The following is a 13,288-nucleotide window of genomic DNA, read 5'->3' as shown; positions in this document are numbered from 1 at the left end:
GATGCTTCTAGGGAGAGGAAAAACAATCACCCAGCGCAGGTGGGTTGCTGAGCTGGGTCATGGGCATGGGCACGGAGCCTGAGTGAAGGGAACACGGTGCCAGGGGGCATGGTGGGATGTGGGCAGGACTCTGAGGATGACATGGACCTCCCAGTGAGGACTTGATGCACCAAAAAGGCTGAGAGATGGAGAGAGAGTCACCAGGGTGTAGGAGATGGTGAAACTCTGAGTCCATGACAGTGCTAACGTGAATCAGGTGATAGCAGCCCCCTCTTTTTGCCTATTAAAATGCCCGTCTCCTGCAACAGATCTGCTGAGCCATGTGGCTCCAAGTATCACCCTGCCAAGCCCAGGATGCAGACTGGACTCTTCTTGTCTGAGGTTGGTGGCCCCTTATTCCAGCCCAGTCCAAGAGGGTTTGGGCTCAGGGAGCACCCTGCACCAGAGCTGGGCACCCAGCCCACCAGCCTGGGGGACATGTGGTTGCCACAGGAGCCAGCAATGGGACAGACACCTGCTCCCAGCCCCAGCATCTCTGAAGTCAGAACAAGGCTGCAGGGGATGGGATGGAACAGGTTGGGATGGAATGGTCCTGCCACACCACAGCCTGACCTTGGGATGGGATGCCCCACTACTACAAAGCCCCCAATGATGCCACGTCCCGCGGGCAGGTCCCCCTCAGCCCTCCTGGCTGTGCCTGGGGAGACTTTTGCACCCAAGAGCCGTTGGGGAGGCAGCAATCTCGTACACCCTGTTCCCCAGGAGACTCCTCGGCGCCTCCTAATAGGACTTTAATTATACATTTACCATCACCATTTTTCCCTCCCTCTCTCTCAAGTTCAGCTTCCCCAGAGATGTAAATACCCGGCGCGTGCTGCAGGGATTGTCAGCTCACTAATGACCACCTACGAGCGTGCTGGGGAGGGAGGACAGTGGCGTGGGGACATAGTGGGTGACACCACCCTGACTGGCTTGGCAGTGGCCCCCGGCTTGGCAGGGGTGTCCCTTGGGTGGGTGGCTCTGCCTCCAGCTCTGCAGGAAAGGAACACTCTGGGAGCCAGGGAGATGGTTGTCACAGGTCAGAAGAGGAAGGCTGAGGTCCTGCAAGGGGATCAGGATGCAGCATTGTTCCTATGGTCACTTCGTGCAGCAGGACGATGGTACCAAGTGGCTGTTAGCCCAAGCCATTGGATGGAGGTGGCCAGCAGACACCTCGGGGGGATCAGAGCTCCACATGTCACACCAACAGCTCTACCAGCATCTAACCTTGTGGCATCCGTGCCAGAGCCATCCTGCCTGCCTCAGTCAGTGTCTGATGCCCACGGTGCCATCAGGTTGCTTTTCAAAGCTGCCTGGCTTTCCCTTGGAGCCCTCTGCAGAGACGAGCGTGATTTGGCAGGGACTGAATCCTCCTTTGCAGAGGGAAGAGGCTGCGCTGAGTCAAGCATTGCCTTGGACCGCTCTGCTCTGTGAGCAGGTATCACAGGCTCAGTGCTTTAAAGTGAAGCAGAGGGTTGGCTTCTGCCCTTTCCTGCTTCTGGGTAAGCCCCTGACTCCTTCATCCAGCCAAAAAATCACAGTGAGGATTTTGCTTAAGTTGAGCCTGTGAATTTGGCCCTAGAGGCTTAAATAATTCTTTGTACATGGTACACGCAGAGAACAAAAGCAACCCAAACCAGAAACAGCAATATAAGACCACTAATTTTCTCTCTGTTAATTAGCAGGAATGTGAGGTAACTGATTATAATGCTCTTTAACATCTCTCCAAACCCTCATGTCCCAGCTGGGGACAGCAAGTGACCACATGGTGCTGAGCCTCTCTGCATCCCCTGGCAGCCTCGGCATCATGAGGGGCAGGTGGAAGCCTCCCCTGGGAATCCTACATGGATACCTGGGGCTGTTATCTCTTCTAGGTTGAGGACTTTCAGATGATATCTTTTTCCAAGGCTTAACCTGATTCTGCTCCCTCTGAAACTCATTGTTGGCTGCAAAGGAGCCAACAATGGAGCCAGGAGCCAGGCCTGGGGCTGCTAACATGGCAGGTTTCATCAGAGCTAAAATATAGAGCTGGAATAGGGAGAAAGTGGCAGATCCAACGCAGGGATCTTCTCCCCGCTCCCCTAATGCTGTGTCTGGACCAAGGAACAAGCTGGGAATCTTCATCCCCCCGAGCGCACATGCAGCCTGTTGGCACCTTCCAGCAGCAAACCTACAGGAGCAAGTCACTGGGATGAGCTGGAAAACACCCATTCCTCCAGAGAAGTTGAAGATTTTCCAGTTAAAAAATTTCACATTTAAAAATTCCTGAAATATGGGGGTTTTTTCAGCGTCTTAACCACCAAAAAGAAAAGGATGCTGCTTTCTGTTAAAGCACTGAGGGATGTTGTGCATGTGTTGGGGGTTTGGGATTTCACCAAATGTGGAAAATGTCAACAGAATGTATATGTTTCTCTCCAAGTGTTTGATGAAAACTGTCTGTTCCATCAGTAGAACGTCACAGTGATTTCCTCCCTCCCCTTTCTTCTGTACACCTGCTCATGGACTTTTGCCACGGGACTCTGATGTGGCTCCTTGCGAGCCACACTTGGCTCACCCACAGCATCCCCTATAGCCACAAACTGCATCGTGAGCTTGGTCTGACACAGGGCTTCACCAAAAGCACTTCCTGATGAATATTAATGATTAAATCACATCTATTTTTGGCAGAGAGGAGGTGCAGGGGAGGGCTGGGCTCCCCCTGCCGCTGAGGATCCCTCTTTGCCAACTGGAGTGCAGGATTCCCATCACTCAATCCCCATAGCCTGGGCAGCAAAGCAATTTTCTGTCATCAGCGAGGCGAAGTGCTCACGAACAAGAACGGAACGTGCAGTCAGCTGCAAGCTCAAGCCCTTCCTGTCGGCTCTTTAAAGGCTTGGCAAATTCCTCCCCCAACCTGCGAGCCCCGACAGGTCCCCGCGGCACGAGACAGGCACCGTGCATCACATGCAGAGGATGTGGGGTTGTCCGTGCTTTCCCCTTCCCATGCATGTGTCCACCTGCAAATGCAGCTTCTAGTGCTTGGGAGAGGCTGGGGGTGGCCTGGGGGATCCTACATGCTCCTAAATGGGGGATCAGAGGATCCCAGACTGGTTTGGGTTGGAAGGGACCTTAAAGCTCATCCAGCTCCAACCCCCTGCCACGGGCAGGGACACCTTCCACTAGAGCAGGTTGCTCCAAGCCCCTGTGTCCAACCTGGCCTTGAACACTGCCAGGGATGGGGCAGCCACAGCTTCTCTGGGCACCCTGTGCCAGCGCCTCAGCACCCTCACAGGGAAGAGCTTCTGCCTCAGAGCTCATCTCAATCTCTCCTCTGGCAGGTTAAAGCCATTCCCCTTGGCCTGTCCCTACAGGCCCTTGTCCAAAGCCCCTCTCCAGGTTTCCTGGAGCCCCTTTAGGCACTGGAGCTGCTCTAAGGTCTCCCCTTCAGGAGCCTTCTCTTCTCCAGGCTGCCCCAGCCCAGCTCTCTCAGCCTGGCTCCAGAGCAGAGCTGCTCCAGCCCTTGCAGCAGCTCCTTGACCTCCTCTGGACTCGCTCAAGCAGGTCCAGAAAAAATCTGTGGGTTTTAAATTCCATCCATGCCGAAGCCCCTTTCCACAGAAATATGGCAATAGGCGCTGCAGCCAGAGAGCTGGAGCAGCATGCTCAAGGGGAAGAACATGGGTTTTAACTCCTTCCACAAGATGGGAAGAGAGTTGGGAATGGAGCTGATGCTGGTGGGACTCCAGCCCCCATGGCAAAGCATCATTCCAGGCATGCTGATGTGCTCCAAGACCATCCTGCACATGGGTGCTCCAGGCATATAAACCCCTCCAAGCACCTAGGATAAGGGGTAGGAAACACCTTCATGGGGACCAGGCACGGCTGGAAGCATTAAACCCCCATTCCCCACCCTGGTTTGCCACTGTGGGAGCTATTAAGCTGGTAAAATAGGTGCTGCCCATTTCAGTCATTCATCAAGTTTCTTTTTTCAAGACATGTGCCTGCAAGAGGTTGTTTTAAACCAAAATAATCAGGTTTATGGGATCAAATTCTCTGCTGAGAGGCCAGTACTTGATGATCTCTTTGTTTAAGTGCTACATCTAACCATTACCAACTGCCTTGTTCTGTTGTTGAAGTTACAAACCTTTAATAGGTCTCTCCAAAAGGAAACTAACAGCTTCCCAAATGAAGAGCCTGCGACAGGAAGGGAAAAGACCATTTACACAAGGAAAAGTCCCCTGGAAATCATGTAGGAAACCTGGGTGAGATCTTAGTTGGCGTTGTTGTAAGGCTCACCCTAAGGGGAAAATCAATCTCCAGACTGTTACCTACAACACCCAATCCAAACCAATATTGGTCATTATTTAAAGGCACAATGAATTCAAGTTATCTAAAAAAACCCTAAGAATCCAGACCAGTATCTCCCATTAACTGCCTCACTTACTACACAATTTTTTATCAGAAACAGGCAATTTTGCACCTCTCCAGCAAAGAGGGGGCAGGAGAGGAAGAGTATCAAGTTAGAAAACACAAGTGAAATTCCAGCCTGGTGCCAATCCACAGCCAAAGCCCAAGTGAGAGTTTCATGTGAATAGGAAGAAATGGAATGTCACTGAGGTTTTAATACTTTTTTGAACACCCCAAAGGATTTTCTGGGTTTGCAAACAGCAAATCAGATGCTTTCACTGATTAGCTCTGCCCTTTGCTGGCTGGGGCAGAGCTTTATTAGTGACCACTGAAGGGAAGACGAAGGGTTTTGGGCTGTGACATGTCACCATCCCTGCAGGACAGGGCTCAGCTCACTTCCAGCTGCACTTCTTCCCAGCTCTCTGTACTCAGGTTGATGGGAAGCGAATGAGGGTTAAAAAGCCTCTTTAACTGTTGCTCTTGTCAAATTAGCAGGGCAAGGCGCTGAGGCTGGGGCTAATGAATGGAATAATTGATTAAATATGTCAGACTTCTGCCGAGCAGGTTCACACCTTCCCCAAAGGTTTCCAGATGGGGCATAATTACCCCCAAACTGGCTTCCAGAGCCAGGGCACGAGGGGAGGAACAGTGACACGGGGAATTTAGACAGCAGAAAATTGCTCCTACAATTAATCCCAGGCACTTAATAAACTCACCAAAGAATAGCAGGGATGGGGAGAGACCCTATGAGGTTTGACCCTTGGTGGTTTTGGTCAGGAATAGCTGGTGATGCTGGTGTAAGTTTTCACCTCTGTGCATTGATGGGGGAGCAAAGGTGGCACCGGTTTTCCTTCTCTCCAAACAAGATGGCACGAAGGGGAACTTTCTCCTCTCCTCTGCTCCCCCATTCATCTGTCTCAGTAGGATTCAAAGACTGAACCATAGAATCCCAGCCTGGTTTGGGTTGGGAGGGACCTTAAAGCTCATCCAGCTCCAACCCCCTGCCACGGGCAGGGACACCTTCCACTAGAGCAGGTTGCTCCAAGCCCCTGTGTCTTGAACACTGCCAGGGATGGGGCAGCCACAGCTTCTCTGGGCACCCTGTGCCAGCGCCTCAGCACCCTCACAGGGAAGAGCTTCTGCCTCAGAGCTCATCTCAGTCTCCCCTCTGGCAGGTTAAAGCCATTCCCCTTGTCCTCATGAAGTGATGTAAATCAGGGGGTGGTCTATATGCCCCTCAGTGGATCACTGCTAATGTACATCAGGGTCCTTTTATTTCTTTGATTTCCAGCTGACAGACCCCAGACCCCGTGAAAATCAAACCCAGAGCAGCTCAGTGTCCTGGGGAATGTTTTAAGTTCTAAAACAAACTATTTGCTTTTTCAAGCAGGGATGAAGTGGGGAGGGCAGGGGGGATGATTACTTGTTTTAAGGATTTTAATGTCTGTATTATTTCAACTCATCTCAAACCAGTGATGAATCAGGTCACAGATCCTGGACAACGCGGTGGCTCTGAGCACAGCCATGCTGGGTGGGTGGGGGGGGGGGAGATGCTGATCTGATGGCACCAGGGTGAGCTATATCCAAGAAACCCCACCGAACCCAGGCCAGGGAGCTGGGCTTCAACCAGGCTTCCTGCTGAAGCTGCAGCGTTTGGGACAAAACCTTTTTGAGCATCCTTTTTGCAGAAACCCCTTTTGAAATCCCTCCCAGAGATGCTGGAGCTCTGCAAATTTAAAGGGGAGGAACAAATATTGATGTGAACTTTCTCTTCCCTTGTGTCCCTCTAAAACCTCCCTGACGAAGCCAGATCAAAGACCCCCCATGACAGCCACGTCTCTGTCACCTCCTGTAGTTTTGTCCCCTTGAGCACCTCTGCATCTTCAGGTCACCTCCCCACCAGTAGCTCCTGTCTTGCCTTGCTCATGCTGTGATTCATACCACAGGGAAAAAGGTCCTGGATGCCCAGGGGGTGTCTGAAACCATGAGGGGACAAATCCTGCTGCCACTCATGTTGGTGCTCCCATACAGGGCAGGATCGGGCCCTTGGAAAAGAGGGTGTAATGGGGCAAAGCCTTTCCCCTGCACTGTTACTTTCTCTGGTAGGTCTCCAGCCCCCTCCCAGGGGATGCTCCCAACAGCCTCTCATCCTGCCCTTTTCCCCAGGGGTGGCTTTTGCTCCTACCAACCAGCCAAAATTTCCAGGGGAGAAGCACAGGGAGCAGCCAGTGCCGCAGCTCATGCCGGCACCCCAATCCCTGTGCTCCCGCGAGATTCCTGACAGGCTGGAGATAGCGCGGATGTTCGTTAGTGTGGCAGCGGTGGCGTGTGGGAGGGCAGACGCCAGGCTGTCTGCTCCCACTTTGTTGGGCTTGTTATTAACTTCTCCTTGGGCTGCCATTAACCCAGAATTCCTGTACTTGGCTTCAGGCTTTCCCCGCGCCGGCTCTATCTCCAGCGTGTAATTACAGCTGTTGGGATCTCCCTTTATCTTGGAGGATCTTGTAGGTTTGTTACCTGGCACATGCTTTCCTGCACCCCTCAACACACCCTTCCCTGCACCCCTTCCTGCTTTCATCCACCTCGCCAGGGCTGGCAAGCTGGCAGGGAAAGATCCGGAGCTTCTATCGCCTCAGCTTTGCATTGGTGAAGCTGCATCCTGAGCTCTTGCTGCTACATCCAGAGCATCGCTGGGCAGGTGAATGGATCCCGCATGTCCCAGCTGGCAGCTCCATGCCACCACGTGGGTCTCGGCGTGTGTCAGCACCTTCCAGCCCCGAGACGGAAACTTTGAGTTGGCTCCAAGCGTGGCCTTGATTTATTTGTTTAATTTAATATGAATTGACTTGACGTATTTACTTTGGCAGTGGGTTCCCCCCAAACCCCAAACCCTGCTCAAACTGTGTGTTCTGTCCCTGCCAGCCCACGCTGATGCAAACACAAGGGCTGGGACCTGACCCTGTACCTGGGCGGCACCAACTCCTGCCCTAGAGCTGCCGAAGCCGCTGGGAACCAGCCCCCCGGGTGAGCGGTGCCTGAGAGCTGAGAGGTTTTATACAGCCTGAAGGTTTGGTGCCAGTTTCTTACCCCGTCTCCCAAAGGAATGCAGAGCAGGTAGTGCAGTCCCTGCATCCTTGGAGCTGTGGGCTCCGAGACGGGACGTCCCCTTGGCACAGGGATGCTGAGGCTGACACCTTCAGACCCCAGACCCAAAATTCCACCTGTGCAAGGCTGGTATGGAGCTGGGGAGGGGTAGGAGGAGGAGGAGAAGGAGGAGACAAGCTGCCTCTCATCTGGTGTCACCGCTGCCTCACTGCTTGCCATGGGCTGCCCCAGGCCATGGGACCTGCTTGAAGATTCCCAAATAGGGGTATCTACTCACTCTCTAGCCCCATAGTATGGTGGATGGGGTCCCCTGGCATCACCAATGGTACAGAGCTGTGACACCTTGCCCAAGGAGAGGGAATTTGACCCTGAGAATCCTCCTCCTCCTTGCCAGAAGTCAAATATTGCCCCAAACCACCCGCGGGCACACCAGCAGCCGCCACGAGGACCCTGGCTTCTCTGCTACGTGGTGGATATTTTGGGATACTTATATTTGCATTTATTGTATTTATTACATCCATCATGTAGCAGAGGGGTGGGAGAGCACAGGGGGCTGGGAGCATTTCAACCCGCCAGATCCAGCCCTGGAAACCCCACTGCCACCACGGGCAGCCACTGCAGTGGGGGGGATGCAGCCCCCAGTCCCACCATCTCCCTCCCTCCCTCAGCACCGGGGTGAGGAGCACCGGAGGGAGCAGAGGTGCCGGTAGCTCATCCCGGCAAGCCGGCACCCGTCCTGGAGCCGGGGAGAGCTGAGTCACCCCGGCAGGGAAAGTGAGGAGCTGGGATAAAAGCAGATCAGCGGAGGTTTCCTTTGATACTCCAGCAGCCGCGCTTCGCCCTTGGTGCCGGCCAAGCCGACCTCCCTGGGGATGCCTCGGCCAGCCCAGGCAGGGCTGGAGAACATCTGGGTTTCTCCCTGTGCCTCTATTTGATGCTTTGCCCCTGCTTTTGCCTGGGTAGGGTTGGGGAGTTTTCACTTTGGCCCCTGGAGTTTGGTGGCCTGGGCACTTTGGGCTTCTCCGCATGCTCAAATGTAGGGTTTACATAAGATTTTGAGTCCATGTTGTCCCTGAGGACAGTCCCAGGTACGCTGGTGCTTTGCCCAGCTCCATGCTGGGATGGAGGGACATGGGGATCCCTGAGCCTGCGCCCAGCACCAAGGGGCCAGTCTGTGGGTCTGGCTGTGCTGGAAATGATCCTTATGGTGTCATGAGAGAAGGTTTAGGGAGGTTGGGATGGGGAGAGAGAGCAGAAGTCATCAGCTACGGAGGGTCAGAGGTGGGTCAGAGGAAGGGTTGTTGTATTGGGAGTGCAGGGCAGGACATGAGCCCCAAGTGTCCTGGGGTTAGCCCAGAGCTCAGCTATTAGTATTGGAGCTCCTGGCCATTGCTTGGCGTGACTCAGCCCTGGCACGATGGCCAGATGGAAACATGTTTTGAAGATGGTTTAATCTCCAGGGAGGGTGGGGATGGGGGACCCTCCCTGCCAGCATCCCCATATGCCTGTCACCCCGCTCCCTCGGGCTGCTCCACCCAGGCAAACCCCGCTCTGGGTGGCAGCCGAGACCTGGCAGCTGGTGCTGGGTCTCCAAACCCATCCCTGTGGTGCAGCCGGGGCTCACAGACCCCATCCAGGGCTTTGCATGAGATCTGGGACTGGAGGAGGTGCAAATCTCCCCTGCCAACACCATCCAGCCTCCAGCTGGTTGGTGGTGATGGCAAAACCAGCCCGATGGGGGGGTTTTGCTCCGGTTGGCAGCCGGGGTGGAGGCCACGGGACTCCTCGGGGCCCCACGCACCCCGCCAGGGTCAGGGCTCCCCGGGGCGCTGGGAGGGAGCGGCCGGGCAGGTCGGCGCCTGCCGCCGGGAGCGGGGCCCCGCGGGGACCGGGCGCTGCCGACGCCGGGGAAGGGGCCTCCCGTCTGCCAGGGCAGGCGCCGACGGGGTGGCTCTGGGGTTCCCACCACCCGGGTGTCCTCCCCCAGCACCCACGAGCACTGCGGATGCGCAGGGGCTCCTCACGCCTCCATTCTTCCATTTGGTGTCCATCCCTCCCGTCTCCATCCTTTTCTCATCCCTGGCCTGTCCATTGTCCTCGCATGGGTGAGCTGAGTGCGAACGGCCTCAGCTCCACCGTGAGTGTCCCCCGGCCGCCGGGGCTGCCCCGTGTCCCCCCTCGAGGGAAACCCCGTCAAGGGTCATGTGCGTGGTGCCGTCCATCCCGGGAGGTCCCTGAGAACGGGGTTACCCCGCAACACGGAGCACCCCAATATGGGGAGCAACAGGGGGCAGCCCCCCCAGGGGAGACCCAGCCAGGAAATGGGGGTCGGGCTGCGTCCCCCCGGGTGTCCCCTCGGGGCGGGCGCATTGGTCCGGGCCGGGGCACCGACGGGGGAGTGGGGCAGGATGGGGACACAGAGGGGGCTGCCCCCGAGGTGGGGGGCAACCAGAGGGGTGCCCGGTGCGTGACGTCACAGGGGGCGTGGCCTTCCGCGGGGGGCGGGACGGGGCGGGCGGGGGATCCCCCGGGCGCGGGGCCGCGCTCGGCAGCGTGGAGCCCGTCGGGGGGCGGCGGGGCTCGGTGCGACTCTGCGGGCTCGGGGGGCTGCGCGCCCCGGCCCGGCCCGGCCCGGCCCACCATGACCATGAGCTCCGTAGCCGAGAGCTTACTGGGGTCCGACCCCTCCAAAGCCGCTTTCCTGGAGCTCGGCCACCCATCGCCGCCGCACTACCCGCTGCACGGCCTCCACCCCGCCAGCCACCCCCAGCACGACCCAGCGCCCTTCGCCTCCTACGGCCGGCCCGGGCCTTATCCCTACCCCGGCGGTGCCCCCCCGCTGCCCCACGGCGGGCCCTACCTGCCCTACCCGCCCCCCGGCTCCCAGCACCCCCCGGCCCCGCTGGCCCACGGCGCCAGGCTGCAGGACGCAGGTAAGGTGGGCGCGGAGTGCTCGGCGCTTCACACCTGCTCCCGGGCACCCACCCGGCGTGGTCCATGGGCATTTACCAGGGAGCGCCGGGATGGAGCTGTCGGAAGCGCCGTCGGGGCAGCGGCGATGCGGGGCTCGGCCTGACGGGGAGTCCCCGAGGGGACCCGCGGAGCCGGGGGCTGTGTCCATCTCTCCCTGAGCTGGAGCCGTATGTGGAAGGGCGACTGCGTGGTGGCAAGAAACACTGGGGATGGGGAGTATCATACCCTCGGCTGCCCGCATCCTGCCTCAGAGCCCCACTGCTGCCTGTGTCATGCCCCCGAACCCCGCGGCTGCTTGTGTCCTCCCCCTGAGACCTCCCGGTCCAGGCAGACTCTTCCCCTCTGCCCCTCTCCTCCCACCGGAGGAGCTCCAATCTCAGCTCCCTGCCCCGTTGCATTCCCGTTCCCCACTGTTTTCCCCCAAAATTAATGCAAAACGCTGCCATCCCCTGTACTAACCCACCTGAGCCATGTACTGCTGATCTAGGACCACCAGCACCCCCACAAAAGGGACCCCCGGGGCAGGGGACTCTCCTGTTGCACCCTTCGTTGCCCCATGGGGGCCCTGCCTGCCCCCCAGGTTGGGTGCATGGCAGAGGGGCCTGTGGCCTGCCCACTTTTGGACTTGAATAGTTATATTGGATGAATAATCCTATCCCCTCCTTTCTCCTCCTCTTTCCCCTTTGCTTTACCTGTGACTGTGACTTAAAACGAACTAGCAGAGCAAAAGCAGGTCCCCTTTTTTCATTCCTCCTCTAAAACTAATCTCCGAAAAAGCAAACCCCACAGCACCCCAGAGCCTGGGTGGGATGGTTTGGGGTTGGTTGTTAGTTTATTTTCTTTCACCTCCCAGCGTGTTGGTTTAACTCTGCTCCTCTCCCACCCCAAGAGCACGAGAAGCCCCTGGCCATGGCCAACGGGGAGCTGCGCATCAGCAGCAAGGGCAAGAAGCTGCGCAAGCCGCGCACCATCTACTCCAGCCTGCAGCTCCAAGCCCTCAACCAGCGCTTCCAACAGACCCAGTACCTGGCTCTGCCAGAGCGCGCCGAGCTGGCAGCTCAGCTGGGGCTCACCCAGACCCAGGTATGGCCCCAGCAAGGGGTGAGGGGATGCTCACGGCCCTAGCGATGCACCACAGGGGAGCCTCATTCCCATTGCTGCTCCAGGAGTGACTCTGGATTGAGGCTGCGTCACGATGCTGGGGTGCAACTGGAACGATGCCGAGCCGTGCCGTGCTGTGGCGGGGGAGTTGGTGCCGGTGGGCCCCCGGGGCTCGGGTTCGGGGTGCTCCTGCTCGCACCTCCCAGCGGCACTGGGACTTTCCCAGCCCCGCAGCCTGGCTGCCGGCCCGGCCGTGCCCGGCTCTGGGCGGCCCTGGGCCGTGGGATGGGGCGAGTGGGTTTTTGAAGGCGATGGGGAGAGACAGGCAGGCGGCAGTGGTGCAGCCTGGAGCCAGGGGCGAAGCGAGCTAATAAAGCTGGGAAAGAAGGAGACAAGTGGGAACCTGCCGGCAGCGCGGGGGGGACTGCAGGGAGGAATGAGCGGGGGCCACCACCCCAGCGTGGCGGCCCCACCGTGCCACACCCCAGCACCAGCACCCGGCTGGGCTGGGGCAGCCACAGCCCGACCTGGAGCGGGGGCTGTGGGGATGTGCATGGCTGGGGACTCCTGGCTTGCTCTCCATTTATCACATGTTTGTGTGGGCTCCTTGTGCCTCTTCCCAAATTCTTCTCTTAGCTGATCTTAGTGGAGTCTCTGGTGGCTTGTAAGGGATTGGGCCCAGAGCCCAGTTTATCTCATAGACCCCCATGCCCAGTTGGCTGTGCCCCCTGGAAAGGGCTGGCATAGACGGAGGAGATGGGGACCACAGAAAGAGTCTGTAATTATTGATGCTGGGGGTTTATGGGGGCGCACTGGCCACAGACCCTGTCCTCCCCACTCACACCTCTCTCCTCCACAGGTCAAGATCTGGTTCCAGAACAAGCGCTCCAAGTACAAGAAGATCATGAAGCAGGGCTCGAGCGCTCCCGATGGGGAGCACCTCCATAATGCTGCCTCCCTCTCCCCCTGCTCCCCCAACATCCCCCCACTCTGGGACATGCCCGTGCCGGGAAAAGGGCCCCCCCTGGCCTCCAGCAGCTACATCAACAGCTTTGGAGCCTGGTACCAGCCTCACCCGCAGGACATCATCCCCCGGGCCCCCATGATGTGATGCTGCCGTGGCTCCAGTACTTGCTGGCTCTGGGAGGACCAGTGAGGGGGATGCTCTATGGTCACCCGCCAAGGGACTGGGGAGCCCAGCGAAGCCTTGGGGACCTCAGCAAATAGAGAAGGAGGAAGAGGAGGAGGAAGACGGCCACAGTCTGCGGGAACCTGTGGATTACTTGCTCCATCGTGGTCCGAAGTGAGACAGCTCTGGCACAGCACCTTGGTGCGACCATCCTGATGGGACAGGACTTGGCCTCCAGTCGCAGCCCTGGGTCCCTCTGTTCATAGACAGGGGGCAGGGAGGGCCCGGAGAGGGGCTGAGGGGTCCCCAGACCCCCCAGACCTGGCTTTATTTATAAATACCGTCCATTATTATATGCCCCCCCCCATAAATAGCTGTACACTTGTAACGACTGCTCCTCCGTACCTGCCACTGCCTTCTGGGGCACTGTCTCTGCTTTGGGGGAAGACACTTCAGTCCTTGTCCTTGGAGGCTCCCATCTCTTGGGAGAACAGCCCTGTGGGGGTGGGAGCAGTGAAGCAGGGGCTGTGTCCCCCTTCCCCGAACACCTGTGTG

The 13,288-nt window shown here is 57.7% G+C and overlaps 1 protein-coding gene across 1 annotated transcript; it reads left to right on the top strand.

Moving 5' to 3' along the window:
• Positions 1-10,171: 10,171 nt before the first annotated feature.
• Positions 10,172-12,762, top strand: LOC115617917 (homeobox protein box-5-like). The gene is made up of 3 exons (XM_030508984.1): positions 10,172-10,463; positions 11,393-11,586; positions 12,464-12,762. Exons 1-3 carry the CDS (start codon positions 10,172-10,174, stop codon positions 12,713-12,715), a joined length of 738 nt encoding a protein of 245 aa, XP_030364844.1. The 3' UTR covers positions 12,716-12,762.
• Positions 12,763-13,288: the final 526 nt, after the last annotated feature.

This window comes from Strigops habroptila, chromosome 19 (genome assembly GCF_004027225.2).
Source record: "Strigops habroptila isolate Jane chromosome 19, bStrHab1.2.pri, whole genome shotgun sequence".
Lineage (NCBI taxonomy): Eukaryota > Metazoa > Chordata > Aves > Psittaciformes > Psittacidae > Strigops > Strigops habroptila.
Note: the sequence above shows the minus strand (reverse complement) of the source record. Positions and strands in the feature narration are given on the sequence as shown.

Coding starts and splice junctions, on each gene's coding strand:
- LOC115617917 (XM_030508984.1), top strand. CDS start 10,172: ATGACCATGAGCTCCGTAGCCGAGAGCTTACTGGGGTCCGACCCCTCC. Junction 10,464..11,392: donor CGCCAGGCTGCAGGACGCAG/GTAAGGTGGGCG, acceptor TCCCACCCCAAG/AGCACGAGAAGCCCCTGGCC. Junction 11,587..12,463: donor TGGGGCTCACCCAGACCCAG/GTATGGCCCCAG, acceptor TCTCCTCCACAG/GTCAAGATCTGGTTCCAGAA.